Consider the following 17,961-nt stretch of genomic DNA (forward strand, 5'->3'; position numbering starts at 1 on the left):
TTTTAGGTGACATCACTCAGAAAGGATATGAGAAGAAAAGGGCGAAGCTGCTGGCTCGTTATATTCCCCTCATTCAAGGTAAGGCCAGCACCTGCTTTTGTCTTAGTAACAAATATACTGTCCTATAAAACATGATATAAAGATTGATTTTAGTGGGCTGGGGATGTGGCTTGGTGGTAGAACACTTGCCTAGCATGTGATAGATCGTGGGTACAATTCCCAGCACTGCAAACTACTAATAATAAATAAGCACTGATTTTGGATTTTAAAAATTGGTATATGTTTCATATTTTATTAAGGGCTGAATAATATGTCTGTTATTAGATAACAAAAATCCAAGGGCACAGATTATAGTTTACAGCTTTGGCTTGATACAGATCTCACTCCCAAATAGGACTTTTTTTTTTTTTGAGACAGGTTTTCTCTGTGCAACAGCTCTGGCTATCCTGGATCTCGCTCTTTAGACCAGGCTGGCCTCGAACTCACAGAGACCCATCTGCCTCTGCCCCCCGAGTTCTGGGATTAAAGGTGCGTGCCACTGCCCCAGCAACTTACTCTATTTTCGTGGTCATAGAGTGGCCCGATATAGTTCCTTACTAGATAAGGACACACATTGTAAATTTTTTAATTCTTTGCACATTATTTTGTAGATTTGGCATATTCATTATTTTGATTTTGTTTTTGTTTGTTTGTTCTTTTGGTTTATTGAGACAGGGTTTCTCTGTGTAGCAGCACTGGCTGTCCTGGAACTCGCTTTGTAGACCAGGCTAGCCTTGAATTTACAGAGATTCACTTGCCTCTCCCAAGTGCTGGGATTAGGCATGCGCCATCACATCGAGCTGCTATTTTGAATATTTTTAATGGCATTTCACAACCTAATTCTTAAATTTACGTCTTAAGTACAAAAGGTCAGGAGGTCCAAAATGTGATGGGAGGAGTTGTCTGGCGAGTTACTGAGTTATTCTAAGGCTGTCACCACCGAGAATAGATTACTTTGCAAGGGACGGTGGCTGGACGACTGGGACAGAAAGACCAGCTGAGATGCACACGTACACACATACAGACTTGGTTTAGGAGAGATGGCATGTGGCGAGGGTGCTGGCGTAGCTGCCAGTACCCATGTAAGATATATGAACTTAGACACCAGAGTTAACTGCAGGTGTGTTAGGCCCACGTGTGAGAGGAGGCAGAAACTGGAGAGCCCTTGGGAGATCTCACAGGGAAGTGTTGCCGTCTCAAGATAGGAAGGGTTTCTTGATTGCCAGATAGGCCACTACTACAACATGAAAGAAAGGACTTACAAGTCGGGATCCATTAAACTTCATAGCTTCTATTTTTAAATTCAAAAGGTTCCACAAAGAGATTGCAAAGTCCAACCACAGACTGAAGGAGGATGGTTGTCACACGGTGATTTAAGAAATGGCCCCGGAATGTCCAGACAGCACTGCCTAGTGGCTCTTCCTGCAGGAGAAGACATGCTCTCCATCTGCATGACTAGGGGGCTAGCACGAGGCCTGGGGGACAGCTGAGCACCAGGAGTCTAGCCTATGCCACCAAGAGCCCAAGTTTCCTAATGTGATAAGAAAAATGGGTGAACAGTAAACAGTAACAATAATAATAAACCGTAACCTCTCAGATGATCAGAGAAGTGCAGATTAACCAGAGCCTGACATCCATATTGGAGCCAGTGTGGGTGCATCATGTGGTACACAAGAATGTCCATTATGACCCTGAACTACCAAGTTCTCCAACCCAGACCGTGGGATACCAGAGCATCTAGACATCATCAGTGATGAACCGCAGTGAGATGATCGTTTGGAAGGACATCACAAAGCAATGTGGCCAGCATGAGCTTTAAAAACATACCAGACACTGGGGAGGCAGAGGCAGGTGGATCTCTGTGAGTTTGAGGCCAGTCTAGTCTACATATTGTGTTATAGGTTAGCCAGGGCTACACAGTGAGACCCTGACCAAAAAAGAAGTAATGATAGTAATAAATAAGTAAACCACGAAAAACTATACCAGAGGCCCTTATGAAGCTGTTAAAGAAAAGGAAAGGAATTTCTAGATTGGAGTACACCATTTCCTGGTAGAGGTGAGATAGGATAGAGTAGGCCACATGTGATCTTCAGCTACATGAAAGCTTTATTTCTTTCTCTTTAAACTTAGAGAGAGAGAGAGAGAGAGCGAGCGAGCGCGCACTCTGAGCGTATCAAGCGTGGTGTGCATGTGCTAGTTAGAGGAAAACTGGGAGTCGCTTCTCTCCTTCCGCTTTGTTGAAGCAGGGTCTCATTTCTGCTGTGCTGTGTACTCCAGTAGCTAGCCAGTGAGCTTCTAGACGATTTTCCCGTTTTTTGCTCCCCGTCTTTCCACGGGAGTGCTGGGATTACAGATGTGTGCCACCGCCCCGACTCTTTTATATGGGTTCTGAGGATCAATTTCAGCTTGTTAGGATGGCACAGTAAGCACTCTTACTTGCTGGTCCATCTTGTTCGCCCATGCTTAAATATTGCTATTATTACAAGATTGACTTTTTTATGTGTGTGTTTTGCTTATGTATTGTGTCTGTCTGTGCGAGTGTCATATCTCCTAGAACTGGCGCTAGAGATCGCTTGTGAGATGTCACATGGGTTCTGGAAACTAAACTCCGGTCCTCTGTAAGAACAGCAAGTACTGGTAACCACTGAGCCATCTTTCCACTCATGCTTTATTTCTTAAACTGTGTAGTGGCTACATTTCCCCCTATGTAATGCTTCTGAAATTGCATGAGCTTTATACTACCTGTATGGGTATATTTATAAATAACTGAAAAAGAATGTTGAAGATCCTGGTTATGTATTGGTATTTGTTCATTCAAAACAAAAACTAAAATTGCAGGTGTGATGGAGCACACCTTTAATCCCAGCATTTGGGAGGTAGAACTCTGTGAGTCGAGGCCAGTCTGATATATATAGTGAGTTCCAGGACAGCCACATCTACATAATGGAGAGACCCTGTCTCAAAAACAAACAAACAAAAGCCACACTAAAATTGGGATTGAAGGAAACTGTTAAAACATTTTAAAGCCTATTTTTCCAAAAATCACAAACAACCATTAAGCAGAACAGTTTCGTATCTTAGCCATTTCCAGTCCTAGCAAAGGTATAGAGAATTCTAGGTTGACATCATGAGGTGTGGAAACAAAACAGGGTAAATACTAGAGGATAAAAGGCAGCTATTTGTGTACAGGGACATTGTGAGTGCTTGGAAGGCTGCTTGTTTAGCTGTTGGAATTAGTAAGAGATGTTGGCTTTATTGCTATTGTAGCTTTAGAGAATATGTAGCTTTTATTTTTCAATAGTTCTATTTTGAAATACGAAAAATTCATTTAAAATGAAAATACATTGTAAAATAATTACTAATACACTTAGCAAGAAAAATACAGAACCTATATTGGGATCACAAAATATATTTAGAAGAAATAACCAATATCCAAACATATGAAAAAACATAAATTTCTTAAGTGGAAGAAAGAAATTCAAAGAATAAGAAACACAAGTAGGTAATAAACACTAAATCATGTTCAACTTTACTAGCAGATATGGAAATGCAAGTTAAAGTGAACTATCCTCTTAGATTGGAAGAATTCTTAAGCTTCCTCTAACTTAGTGCTGAGAAATGTGTGAGGATATAGCACTTACATATGTTGCTTGTGGGAGTGTGAATCACTATAACCTTACTGGAAAGTTATCTCTTGATACCTGCTAAAATTAAAAGTGTATCATGTTAGGGCTGGAGAGACGGCTCAGCAAATATGAGTGTGTCCTGCTGTGGCAGAGGACTAGAGCTCTGTTCCAGAACCACCTGTAACTGCAGCTCCAGGGGCGCCCTCTCCTGGCCTCCATGGGCACCTGCACTCACATGCACCACCACCACACCATCGCATATACATAATTTAAAAGAAAACAAACTTAAGGCTTGTATGGTCTTTAGGGTCTTTAGTCCTACTACTTAGGAGGCAGAGGCAGGTAGACCTTTGTGAGTTCAAGACCAGCCTGGTCTACATAGCATGTTCCAGACTGGCTAGGGATGCACAGTGAAACCCTGTCGCAAAAACAACCAAACCAAAACAACAACAAAAGCAAACCAGGCATGGTGGCGCACGCCTTTAATCCCAGCACTCAAGAGGCAGAGGCAGGCGGATCTCTGTGAGTTTGAGGCCAGCCTGCTCTACAGAGTGAGTTCCAGGACAGCCAGAGCTATTGCACAGAGAAACCCTGTGCAAAACAAATCAATCATACAAAAAAAAAAAAAAACAAAAACCAAAAACCCACCTTCCCCTTTATCCAGTAATTTCAGATCAGTTTTTGTTGTCTTTATTGAATATTTTATCTATCTAAAGGATAAAGGCACCCATGTTTTGGAATATATTGTGCAATGTACCACTTCATCATCCTTAATGCCTGATCCTACATGTTCTTCAGTGAAACTTTAAGTAGTTCTTTAGCCCAGTAGGGCCACTCACTGTTCAGTATTGTCATATATCTGTATATGTGTATGTATGCATGTAGTGTGTGTGTGTGTGTGTGTGTGTGTGTGTGTGTGTGTGTGTGTGTTTGCGCGCTCATATTTTGTCAAATTAAGCACAGATTTCTGGAGTCACCCTTCTCATTCTCCAGTGCTATATAACCAGCCACGCTAGACAGCACCACAGATCTATTGTGCTCATAGACCTGCAGTTTGGACCAGCTCAGAGACTAGTACTTGTGAATGCTGTCAAAGTCAAGCTATGAGTCTGAGTAGGTATCTGAGTAGGTGACCTGTGAGGGCCCCATCATTGGCTTTTGGGCTGGGAGGCCCCCCTCACCTGCCTCCCTCTCCTGTTTTCTCACCTGGCCCTTTTGATGTGGGGATCAGCACACTGGACTTCACAGGCATAGCTGAGTCAAGTAGAGAGAGTTGTGTTGCTTTGTGTGCCCAGCCTTAGAAGTCAGGTAGCACCTCTTCTGTCTCTGTTCCTGTGAGGGACACTGACCCAGTTGGAGTCAGGATGGACTCTGCTTGTACTGGGGGTGTGGTCAAGACTGGAGAAGCCAGTGAGACTGGAATCTCCGCTGGCTAGTCTTATAAGGCATTTTCAAACAAAGGCTGACAACGTCAAGCTCATTCTTACTGAGTCTCAGCTAAAGGTTTTGCTGTGCTATTCGCCGATGTTAGCAGATTAGGATTGGAATGATACCAGAGACTTTGTCTAGTGGCCACGCTGTTTGTACCCTGCTATTTCTCACTGTCTTGTATCCTAGGGGTGGCTCTGGTCAGGATGCTGTCACTGTGAGCCAGGGGCTAGCTGAGGATGTGTGGAGAATAGGTAACATGTTCTCTGTCCATCCCAGATTTGAAGACAGAGCCAACAGAGGTGCTGCTGACTAGACCAGTTTGCCAGCCTCTGAGCATTCTATGCACTGAAGTTGTTCAGTGCTGGTCTTGGTGTTTCATCCTCTGCCTCTCAACTTTTTCTTTGTATTTAAGGGACACCTAGTGATGGTCGATGGGCTGTTTCTCAGTTAATATTTGATGACACTGTAGACTGTAACAGTCACAAGCAGTACAGGCCATTTTAGATTTATGGAGCAGCCATACATTCAGGAACTAGCTCTTAGATATCTGTGACTCACATAAGACCTGAACTGATGGTGCCATGTTGCCAAGGACACCCTGAGGGTATAGTCATCATTGTGATTATGAACTAGGTCTAGGGGTATAGGGAGAAGGTAGCCTGGACGTGGACATTGCCCTGGCCCATGTTCATGGCACTTAATCCAAAACCAGAGGGTCTTTTGTGCTCTAAGAGCCAATACCAGGGGTGTGCAGCATGTGCTATATGGCCATAAAAGAGGAATGCACATTGTTGTAAATGGAGCTTTTTATCATTGGAAAAGAAAATTGTTTACACAAGGTATACAACTGTGTTTCAGGAGTAGACCCATGTCTGCAAACTGAGAATAGAATTCCTGGGCCCTTGATGACTGCAGCCACATCTAAACCACAGAAGTCTCGGGCTACCAACTCAAGGGATGAGCGCTTCCGGTCAGGTAGGTCCATAGCTCTGGAAGTGCGGGAGTAGGAGGTGGGGTTGCAGCAGGCGAGACGCTCTGTTCTGGCTACTGAGGCTTTTGGTTGGTTTTTCTTTGCTAGAATGTTCACCAGAGAACTAGTTCATTTTCAGCTGAGCATGGTGCACATGCCTTTAATCCCAGTGTGCGGAGACAGAGGCAGAGGCAGAGGCAGGCAGATCTCTGAAAGTTCCAGGCCATCCTGGTCTACAGAGCAGGTTCCAGGATAGCCAGAGCTACACAGAGGAACCCTGTCTTGAAAAACAAACAAACAAACAAACAAACAAACAAACAAAGTAGTTATTTTCACTTGAGTGATAATTTTCATCTTATTGTTCAAGAAAGCAGAACCCTATAGAGCAGTGGTGGCACACACCTTTAATCCCAGCTCTCTCAGGAGGCAGAGGCAAGTGGTTCTCCATGAGTTCGAGGCCAGCCTAGCCTACAAAGTGAGTTCCAGGACGGCCATGGCTGTTATGCAGAAAAACCCTGTCTTGATAAACTAGAAAAAGAAAAGAAAAGAAAAAAGAAAGAGAGAAAGAGAGAAAGAAAGAAAAGAAAGAAAGAAAAAGAAAGAAAGAAAGAAAGAAAAAGAAAGAAAGAAAGAAAAAGAAAGTGGAACTTTCTTTTAGTTTTTTCTTATAGTTTTGGGGTTTTTTGTTTGTTTTTGTTTTTGTTTGTTTAATAATTTTGGTTTTTCGAAAATTATTTTTCTCTGTGTAGCCCTGGCTGTCCTGGAACTCGCTCTGTAGCTCAGGCTGGCCTCGAACTCACAGAGATCCGCCTGCCTTTGCCTCCTGAGTGCTGGGATCAAAGGCGTGTGCCATTACACCTGGTTCAGATAGTTTGTTTTAATGTCTCCCTTTTTGTATATGTTAATTGCCTTAGAGGTTGCATGCTTGCAACAACTGTGTGTTTGCTCCTGTGTGTGTGTGCATGTATGCAGTACATGCAGGTGCCATCTACTCTTTTTTTATTTAAGCTTTGAGCTTAGAGTAGGCTATCCTGGCTGGCCAGGGAGCCCAGTGAGCACACACACACACACACACACACACACACACACACACACACACACACACACATTTGGTTTTTCAAGACAGGGTTTCTCAGTGTAGTTTTGGTGCCTGTTCTGGAACTCGCTTTGTAGACCAGGCTGGCCTCGAACTCACAGAGTTCTGCCTGGCTCTGCCTCCTGAGTGCTGGGATTAAAGGTGTACACCACCACTGCCCGGCCTGCACCTAGATATTTTGAAACTGTGAGTTCTGGGGGTCAAACTCAGGTCCTTGTGCGCGCAGTGCAAGCCCTTCCCTGACTAAGTGTCTCTTTAGTCTATAGAGAACCCTTCCTCTCCTGCCTACCAGGACAGCATGCTTGCTGTCTGTATCTGCTTCTCCAGCAGGAGCTCTGGGATTCTCAGTAATGCCTGTGTATATGGAAGTTGCTGTATAACTGGTGTAACTTTAAATTTCCTTTCACTTAGATTTTCCCATTTGGGAATTGTTTTTTTTTTTAAATAAATATTTAAATAATTTTAAATTTTTTATTTTACTTTTAAAAACAATTCTGCTTATTTATTTATTTTGTGTGTGTGTGTATGTGTGTGTGTGTGTGTGTATGCGTGCGTGTGTGTGTACGTGTGTGCCATGGTTCGCACATGGAGGTCAGAGAATTTGCAGGAGTTGGTTTTTCTTCTACTTTGTAGGTTCTAGGGATCAAACTTAGGTTGTCAGAATTGGTGGTCATAAATTTGCCCTCCTCCCCCATTATTTTGAGACAATCTCACATAGCCCAAGCTGGCCTGGAACTTACTATGTAGTGGAGTACGGCCTTTAACTCCTGATCCTTTCATTTCCGTCTTGGGGACTAAGAACATGGTCACGTACCAAAATGCCTGGTTTATGTGGTACTGGGGTTGGAACCCAGGGATTCATACATGCTGTGCAAGCATTCTACCAACTGAGCTATACATGTATGCCAACTGACATGTGTGTGTTCGGGTGTGCATGCATGTGGAGACCAGAGGTTGATGTTGGCCATCTTCCATAATCACAGTACACTTAATTTTTTAAAATAACAGATGAATTGATTACTGCATATGCTGCATAAACATTGAAACATCTCCAGTGGGAACTTGCTGAATTCTGAGATGCTGACATTGATTTCCTGGCTGCTGTTTTCAAAATGTGTCCATTTGATTTTTCTGTTTGTTTTGTGTACCTACTGATTAGCTAAGACGCTGGCCAGTGAATCTCTGGGGGGTCCACAGCTTTTTATTTTGTAATTTTTTATAACTGGAAGTATTTATAAAGTTCAAGAGTTGAATCCTCAAGCAAAGCAGTATGTGGAGAGAATCTGAGGTATGGGGTGAGTGGGAAGGCAGAGCATTTTTTTTTTCTGCTCAGAGTAAATGTAAAAGTAGATTGTTACCTGTGTGGTAAAACACCTATTGCTATTGTTGTTCCTGTGCAGATGTCCACACAGAAGCCGTGCAAGCAGCTTTGGCCAAATACAAAGAGAGGAAGATGCCCATGCCTTCAAAAAGACGGTCTGTCCTTGTGCATTCCTCTGTGGAAACCTATACCCCTCCAGGTATTGATAAATGGTTTCAGGATGGATTTTTATGAGTGTGTCATAGGCCTGGCGGTTAATATTTATTTTACTGAATTGGAATATCCTTGTAACCTATAATACAGGTTTGAGAAATTTAGAAATTAAAAATGTTTACATGTGTGCATATTCCTTACCTAAGAATCTACCGTATCTTTGGTTTTTTTCTTATCCAAGTGAATATTTGTATTGTAGTGGGATTTTTGTATGGATTTTACTTTTTAAAAAACTAAGGTGCAGGGTTGGGGATTTAGCTCAGTGGTAGAGCGCTTGCCTAGCAAGCACAAGGCCCTGGGTTCAGTCCTCAGCTCGCCCCCCCCCCCCCAAAAAAAACCTAAGATGCTATTTATACCTGTTAACAAAGTGATGAACCTAAGACAGGCACGTAGTGGAGTACAAACTTCTGGAGCTGAATTTTAAACTTACTCTAACCCGTGCCCTCTGTCTGTTGTACTGCTGACTACCTAGCCATGTCTCCAGTGGGGCCATTTAAGATGCTTATTTGGAGGATGTGGGTATATTTCATCATTTATTGTTTCCTCTGGAAATGAAAATATGGAGACAGGTTTCTCTCTAATGTCCTGTTAAGCCAGACTGAGGTGCTGGTGTCTGGTGGCTTCATCCATGCATTGCCACAGAGGCCTCTCAAGTTCTTAGTCAAAAAAACATTTAGGCTTGATGCGTTTGGAATCGTACAAGATTTGCAGGGTGACCTGGTAGCTTGGTAGGTGCTTCTTCCCTTTTAAGGAAAGCTTATTGTTGGAAGAAGTCTTCAGAAATTATTGCCACCTTACCGTACCTGCTAATAACACTGTAGGCACTATCCAACAATAAAAAATATCTTAATAGCTGTAATAAAATACAGGTATGCTGACTTCATGGAACCTTAGTTCACAAATAATTTCATGAGTTGAAGCAATTCTGTTGAGGAAGGAATCCTTTCCAGAGGTACTTCTCCCGCTTTCCTGTGAACATAGATGTAGCCAGGGCCGTGGTCTCCCGTAACAACCGCAGTACTGCGCCATTCACACCCAGGCTAGGATACGAGGTACGGGCTGCGCCATGCTGACGTGTGGATGTGGTGTCAGGCTGTGCAGATGGACAGCAGTGAGGGCTGGACGCTCAGAGCACATCACAGTTGGGGTTTCCTAGGTTTGGGGGACAGAAAGCTGTTTTCATTCCTAGTGTTTGATAACCTGTGGCCAAGGCCTCCGTGGGGACCTCGGCACTCATGGGATCACTTCCCAAAAGTCGGACTTCTTATGTGCCCTTCTGAAGGCGACCTTTGAGGTGCCTGATAAGTATTTTTGGACCCCCCCCCCCATGGATTTATCACTGATGCAATAAGCCAAATCGAGCCGAATTAAAAAGTAAAGGACCAGGTCTAATCTGAGCAAAGCATTCCTGGGTGATCTCGGGGGAAAGAGGGGAAATCACGTGGCAGGTCTATGGACTGGAGCTCCACTGTGCTGTAGGTGCAGTCTTGAGGAGCTCCGGGTCCGCCTGGCGGGCTTTCTGAGAGGGGGCAGGGTTTGCAATGGGGGAGAGTGAGGCTGGAACGGAGCTTCCACCTTAGACAGTGCCCACTTGTCGTACAGGGTAGAACTGTGCTTCAGGCCTGGAGACGAGTGAGAGGCCCTCTCCCTCTCTTGACCCATCTCTACATCATGCTTGTCATCGTTATTTTAATCACAGACACGTCATCTGCCTCAGAAGATGAGGGCTCTTTACGGCGACCTGGGCGACTCACCTCCGCTTTGCTCCAGAGCCATTCCGGCATCGAGCCCTGGCTCGACAGGGTCATTCAGGGCTCGTCCACTTCATCCTCTGCATCCTCCACCTCATCCCACCCGGGAGGGAGACCTGCCGCTGCTCCTAGTACCACCACAGCACTTGCGGGCCTCACGGCCCACACCCACATAGGTCAGTAACAGCTGCCTAGCCCCGCCCACTGGGAAGGGTCAGGAGTGTCCGGGACAGAGGACTACTGTCAAGTGACTGAGGTCATGAGCCAGATGTCACATGATGCCTTGTCTGCTTGAGATATCAGCTGGTTTTTTAGCTTTTAATAATCACATTTGACACAATGGGGCCACACTTGGAGAGCTTGGCATCCAGATTTAGTTGAACAAAATGGCTCTGTTGCTAAATTTTTGTCTCCATCCAGATCCACCTCTTTCTTATCTGAAATGTGTCTTTTGGGGACAGAAGCAGTCCTGTGATTCCGTGGCCTGGCAGTTCCAGGCTGATGGGGTGTGCCCCAGTCCTCAGCAACATGCTGTTCTCTTGACGTCCTGTTGTCTTTTCCTGTTTCCCAGGTGGTTGTGACGGCCGCCCTGGGCCTGGCTCTCTAGTCACTGTCTTTCCTGTGGCTCTTTGCATATGTGACTATACGGGCTGTAGGTTGTCCTGTGCACAGGTCCTGAGATGGGGGCTAAGGTCTGGCCTTTCTTCCTACAGATAGTCTTCTTCCTAAAATCAAGATGTCAATCAAAGCCAGTCTTAAAGATACAGGAGTCTTCTCAGTCAGGAGTTCTTGGATGACAGTAGTCTTACAAAGAAGTGATGTCTCGAGCCATTTGAAACCCTGCATACAAGCAGTAGTTGTGTGGTTACCTTAAAATGTGGTCTGTGTTAAAGACTTATCTCATCCCTCATTTTCCTAGATGAAGAAAGAAGACAAAAAATAATAATAATAATAAAATGAGTGAGGTAGCTTGCTGAGATCATGCACTGCTTAGTGGAGAAGAGTGCTGGTACCAGTGTTGCTGGGGCCTCTTCATTTTCTTTTCTTTTCTGCTAGACCTGGGGTGATGAGCGCTTGCCATGCATCAGGCTGGGTTGGTGGTTTCTGCAAGCCACTGTAGATGGTGCTGGGACCATGTTCCGAGTTCTTTTCAGGTCAGGTTTGGTGTGCTGGCTGGATTAAGAGTGAACAGGGATGTTTCTTCTGGTAGCCTGTGGTTTGTCCCGTGGAGCTTGTCAGTACAGCTCTTGATTTTTGTTTGTTTGAGACCCTATACAATTCCTGTATATTGCTGGACATCTGTTTCCCACTGCGATGTGTGTCGGGTGGGAACTTGTGGTTCCTCTGCCACACCGTGCTTCTTGCTCACAGAACAGCCACACGAATAGCAGTGGCAAGAGTAGATAGCCATTATAAGACAGTTGTTACCTCCAGGGTGTCTCTGGCTGCTCCTTTCCTGTGTGGCTGGAGGCTGTGGCCTACCTTTCCTCAAGGAATGTGACAGTCCAGAGCAGGCAGACAGCCAGGACTGTGCTTTCCTGTTTATCTGCAGGCTTTTATTTTGTTTTTGTTTTACACTTATTTATTTATTCAGCTGTGTGTGTGTGTGTGTGTGTGTGTGTGTGTGTATGTGTATGCACCTGTATGTAGACACACACAGACACACACACACACACACACACACACACACACACACACACACACACACCACATGCATGCCTCTGTAGGCGTATGGGGCGGCCAGACAGGAACACTGACCATCCTGCTCTATCTGCCCTTTTCCTTTAAGACTGGATCTCACTAAGCCAGGAATTAGGCTGGGTGCCAGCCAGCCCCAGCACACTCAGTGCCAGGATTGCAGTCATGCACATCCCTGCTTTTTACATGGGTCCTGGGATCCGAACTCAGGCCCTCAAGCTTGCCCAGCATGCTCTCTTTCCCACTGAGTCATGTTCAGTTACCTTGTCTCTGATATGTGAAGCTCTTTCTAAGGGGACAGGACTCAGGAGCACCCTGGATTGGAGGCCTGTCACCGCTGAGCTGTTACTGCTTGGTCACATTCAGCATGCCAGGCTAGCCATAGTTCACAGCATTTGGTCAGACAGCCTCAGGGATCTAGTGGTTGTGGCTTATGGATGTCTTAACAGGAACACTCTGGTGCGTGTTGGAGTTAGGTGTGTTCACTCTCTGGTGTTTATAAGGTAGCTCTGCTGCCTGTGTTGGCAGATGATCCATCCTGTCTCCTGCAGCTGTGTTGTGAGGCCCCTTTTCCTTTCTTTCTTTCTTTTTTTTTTTTTTTTTTTTTTTTTTTTTTTTTTTGAGACAGGGTTTCTCTGTGTAGCTTTGCGCCTTTCCTGGAACTCGCTTTGGAGACCAGGCTGGCCTCGAACTCACAGAGATCCGCCTGGCTCTGCCTCCCGAGTGCTGGGATTAAAGGCGTGCGCCACCACCGCCCGGCCCCTTTTCCTTTCTTACTTGCTTGGCCTAGCATAGATGTTTTGTGATTGATTCTACTCAGTTTCAAAAAGATCTCAACGTGATTTCTATTACCTTACTGCAAATGTAGTTTTGATATGCTTTTGAGTAATTGAAGAACACAGTTGACTTGATTTCTAAATTTTATTTATTTATTCTTTTAATTTTAAATACATTTGAAGTTATTTATTTTGTGCACATGTGTGTGGAGGCGCCATAGTGGGGGTCTCTTGTAGGAGCTGGTTCTCTCTTTCCACCATATGGGTTCTGGGGTTGTAAGGCTTGATGGTAATTGCCTTTACCTGTGGACCCCACCCACCAGGGCTTTGTTAGTGTGTGTGTGTGTGTGTGTGTGTGTGTGTGTGTGTGTGTGTGTGTGTGTATGTGTGTGGTCACAGGCGTGTGTGCGTGTGCATGTACCACGATGTGTTCCCTCCTTCTATTGTGTGCTCCAGGAATAGAACTCCGGTCAGAAGGCTTGCGTGGCCAGTGCTTCTGTCCATGGAGCCATCTCATTGGCTCTTAACTTGACTTCCAAACACAAGTTTATCTTTCTTAATCTCAAATCTGAAATTTAGAGCAGCACATTTCACGGTTTCAGTTAGGAGTGATTAACTAGTGAAGTATAAAATGTCCCAAATTTGTACTGATTTCTGAAACATAAAACTCCGAGGTCATTGGCACAGGGGATACTCAGGTTATATGCACCTTCCCTGTCCTCATTACAAGACCATCATTTTGCTTCTAACTCCAGATAGATGAACTTCAGATGAACTAAGGAAAAATACATAAGAATAATATATTAAGTAAAAATTTGGAAGTGGAACTTATTAGGTAAGGGTACTTTTTTAAGCATTAGTTTCAGTTTTTGGATTAAGGAAATAAAATACATTAAACATTTTGACATAGATACAAACTTCTGTACTCAAAAACAATGCTTTTAGGGATGGTTTTGAAAGCAGAGTTTTGTTTTTTTTTTTTAAAGACAGTTTCTCTGCCTAGGGTTGGCTAGCCTGGAACTCACTCTGTAGACCAGGCTGGCTTTGAACTCAGAGATCCACCTGCCTCTGCCTCCTGAGTGCTGAGATTAAAGGTGTGCACCACCACCACCCCTCACAAAGTTTAGTTTATGTAGCTGTTTAAAAAACTACTTCATGGTATATACATTATCTTCTTTCTACATATGCTTTTAAAATCATTCTTCTTTTTGCTAGGTTTGGAAGCACAGAGATGTTTCTTTATGAACTGAAAGATCTTCCTGATAGACAGACTTTAAAATGCTAGTGTGCTCATCACCAGGCTATTTCAAGGGTTCTGAAAACTGTCATTGAAGTTTTAGATTTTTTTTTTCCAAAAAGTATATTCTGTTTTATAAATAGTAAGTTTATGTTTCGCTCCTATGTATTTTCTTTCTTCCTTTACACTCAGGTCTTACTTTGAATTTTATCCAAGTTAATGAAATGATAGATGGTCAGAACTGAACCATCAGAGTGTAAGAATACCATAGTGAACATCATATTAATTTAAATATTGCAGATGACCAGCCTTCATCACATACAGGCCCACTGCATGAACTGGTTGCCTTCAGTGTGTGGTACAATGCCACATCCAACAGCTGCCCCATTGTTGTTCCTCTCAGTGTTAGGTCAATAGTAATGAAAATTCCTCTAGCGACTTAGAGTCAGTGTTTGGAACAGATCAAAGTCCTGCTCCATGAAAATTAAAAAAACTTTTATGTTCAGAGAATGAAAGGAATAATTGTATCTTATGTACACTCTCTTAAATGTAGCATTAATTGATTATACATTAAGTTGATGGTAGTCTCTTAATTTTTTAAATATTTTGTTCATTTGAGATGGAATTGTACCATGCAATACAGGCTGGCCTTGAACTTCTGTCTCTGCCTCCCAAGTAGTTGGACTTGTAGGTGTAAATCACTTATAGGTATGTCAGGCTCAATGCAGAAAATTTTAACTAGCATATGGGGCACTTTTAGTTTTTGTACTTAATTTTTAAAAATTCTCCAGACACAGGTTCTCATCATGTGACTCTGGCTGGCCTGGAACTTGCTATGTATAGCAGGCTAGCCTTAAATTTAGAGAGATCTTCCTGCCCCTGTCTCCTGAGTACTGCTATTAGAGGCTTATTTAATGCCTGACTGTTTTTTTTTAAATTTTTTTGAAGATTTATTTTCATTTTATGTGTTTTGCCTGCATATATGCCTTATGAGACTGCATTGCCCAAGAAGGCCAGAAGAGGGCGCTGGATTCTCTCAAACTGGAGGAGTTACAGACAGTTGCCATATGGGTGCTGGGAACCGAACCTGGGTCCTCTGCAAGAGCAACAAGTGCTCTTAACTGCTGAGCCACCACTCCATCCCCTGGCTTTTGTATTTTTATTCTTAGATCAACAAAGATGATGTCTTCATAACATCCAACCTACTTTTAGGGAAGTTACAAGGCTGGTTGTTTCATCGTAATGTAATGAAAAGCATTTAATAGCATTTTATTTCAAATTAATTTTTGTTTCCTTAAGGAAACTTTCCAACTAAGATCTTGTTAGGCTGTTATGTTAAAAGGCAAGTTTTCCGTGCACTTTGTGATATACTTGGTGGTTCTAGGTCTATCTTTTAAGGAGTTGAATTGAGACACCTCCAACACATGCACATATTTCTGCATAACACATGTAGGGGTGTGCAGGGCCCTGCATGCCTTTGTTTAGTCAGGAAAACAGAACTTTCAGGATGTCATAATTAATCCCTTGCTTAGAGCTCAGACAATAAACTTTAGATGGACAGGTTGGAATAAACACTTAATGCTTGTTGAATTAATCACTGTTACTTGGGTATGTTTTTCAAAAATCAGATCTGCACTCTGCCCCACCTGACGTTACCACTGGACTTGCGGAGCACTCACACTACGAGCGTCCACAGGTGGCATCTGTGAGAGGTATTCCTCGAGGGCACGGCAGGAACGTGCTGGAAACCGCAGATGGTAAGAAATGCTTCTCTTTCGTTTCTGAAACAACAGGTTCTCGCTATGATATTTAACATGGCCCTTGTGTATTCCCTTTCTCTAATTAAGCCAGACATCACCTATGATTCTTCTGTGCAAATAAACAGAAACCGGTGTGCAGTGAATGTTACCATAGAAAACATCATGTAGAAGAATAACTGGAAATAGCTAGGAAACGGCTCCCCCTTCCAGTTTTGGAGAAGGGAAATAAGCAGCTATGGAAAGTTCCTATACTCAGTCAGCACTGCATGCTGGGTACCATGCCTCATATCCTTGGCAGCCTTGGAGGTTGGTGCAGAATCAGTGAATGATGTTAGCAGGGGATTTAGAGCTTCAAATAATAGTATTAGAAAATAAAAATGTCTGAACTCAGTCTCCTAAGAGTTTTCTTAAGCAGAAAAAGAATGAAATAAATCTAAAATAGAAGGAAAGATATAATATATATAAGACCACAGCCTAACACCCACACACAAGGCAAGACAATCTGAAAGCTAGCTCTTTGAAAGGCCAGGACAGTTTTATAGCTTCTTGTTGTGTGGATCAAGATACAGAGCAGTGAGGCACAGCAAGGATGCCTGCTTCATCTGGGCTTCTAGTCAGCAAAGGAGTGGAGACTCTAGTCAGAGAAATCAAGCAAAGAAAAATAAACAAATAAAAAGTCATCCGGACTGCAAAGGAAGAAATAAAATTATCTCTGTTTGTAGATGATATGATCTTGTATATGCAAAACCAAAAGATAAAGATATTCACAGAAATAAAATTAATAAATGACTTCAATGAAGTAGCAAGACACACAGCCATCACAGGCAGATCAGGTTCAAATTATATTAAGTTAAATTAAGATTACTCAAAGCAGTCTGTAAATTCATAGGGACCTTAAATGGTCATAATGATCTTGAAAATGAAGAATGAAGCTGAAGATGCTCATGTTTCTAAAATGTATTACGGGGCAGGAGCAATCAGCTGTGTAGACTGGCCTGAAGACAAATCTGTACATCCATGGAATAGAACAGAAAACTCAGAAATAAGCCCTCACAGATATGATCAGATGGCTTTTGTTGTTGTTGGGGTTTTGTTTCTCTGTGTAGTACTGGCTATCCTGGAACTCACTCTGTAGACCAGGCTAGCCTCGAACTCATCACAGTGATCCGCCTGGCTCTGCCTCCCGAGCGCTGGGATTAAAGGCATGCGCCACCCTCCAGTGACTCAGTGAATTTTTTTTTTTTTTTTTTTTTTTTTTTTTTTTTGGTTTTTCGAGACAGGGTTTCTCTGTGTAGCTTTGCGCCTTTTCCTGGAACTCACTTGGTAGCCCAGGCTGGCCTCGAACTCACAGAAATCCGCCTGGCTCTGCCTCCCGAGTGCTGGGATTAAAGGCGTGCGCCACCACCGCCCGGCTCAGTGAATTTTTAAAAAGGAAAAAAGCTTATGAAGTTGGGAAGAAAAAGCAGTGATGGAGAGTTAGGGAAGATATTGGAGGGAAATAGGATAGATTTGACATGTACTTACATGTGTGCACCATATGTGTGCCTGGTACACACAGAGGCCAGAAAGGGGCCTCAGATCCCCTGAGACTGGAATTGCGGATGGTTGTGAACTGCCATGTAGGTGCTGGGAATTGAACCTGGGTCCTTTGGAAAACAGCCAGTGCTCTTAACTGTGGAGCTACCTCTTCAGCCCCAATAATCTACTTTTTAAAAACATAAAATTAAGTTGAAATCTTTTTTCTCCTCTCTTCTCTGTTCTCTTCCTTCCTTTTCTTTGTTCTTCCATCCCTCCTTCCCTCTTTTTATCCCTCCCTCCCTTCCTACCTACTTTCCTCCTTTCCTTCTGAGATAGTGTTTTATTATGAGGCCATGGCTGGCCTGGAACTCCCTATGAAGATCAGGCCGACCTTAAATTCACAGAGATCCACCTGCCTCTGCCTCCCAAATGCTGGGATTAAAAGGCATGTGTCACCATGCTGAGCTTAATTTGAAAAAGTTTTAAAAATACTAAACTCATTGCATGTTGACATAAATCGCATAT

General features: G+C 43.4%; 1 protein-coding gene and 1 long non-coding RNA gene across 6 annotated transcripts in view; one reads left to right on the top strand and one right to left on the bottom strand.

Annotated features, from left to right (window-relative positions):
• The window catches only part of Dip2a (disco interacting protein 2 homolog A), an 84,314-nt gene that overhangs the window by 18,167 nt on the left and 48,186 nt on the right, over positions 1-17,961 (top strand). For 3 of the 5 annotated variants that reach the window (XM_052744650.1, XM_052744646.1, XM_052744647.1), the window contains exons 2-6: positions 7-78; positions 5,955-6,071; positions 8,563-8,682; positions 10,396-10,623; positions 15,787-15,915. In XM_052744650.1, the coding sequence (XP_052600610.1) occupies positions 7-78; positions 5,955-6,071; positions 8,563-8,682; positions 10,396-10,623; positions 15,787-15,915 (666 nt within the window). The remainder of the gene's footprint in view (positions 1-6; positions 79-5,954; positions 6,072-8,562; positions 8,683-10,395; positions 10,624-15,786; positions 15,916-17,961) is intronic. The other 2 variants (XM_052744649.1, XM_052744648.1) reach the window with 2 other exon arrangements.
• LOC128114550 (uncharacterized) lies at positions 9,217-10,563 on the bottom strand. Its single transcript, XR_008219801.1, has 2 exons — positions 10,451-10,563; positions 9,217-9,848 (listed from the first exon to the last, which is right to left on the bottom strand). It is a non-coding gene; the product is annotated as an uncharacterized LOC128114550 (long non-coding RNA).

Source organism: Peromyscus californicus, unplaced genomic scaffold, assembly GCF_007827085.1.
Source record: "Peromyscus californicus insignis strain IS unplaced genomic scaffold, ASM782708v3 Scaffold_19__1_contigs__length_69161282, whole genome shotgun sequence".
Taxonomy (NCBI): Eukaryota; Metazoa; Chordata; class Mammalia; order Rodentia; family Cricetidae; genus Peromyscus; species Peromyscus californicus.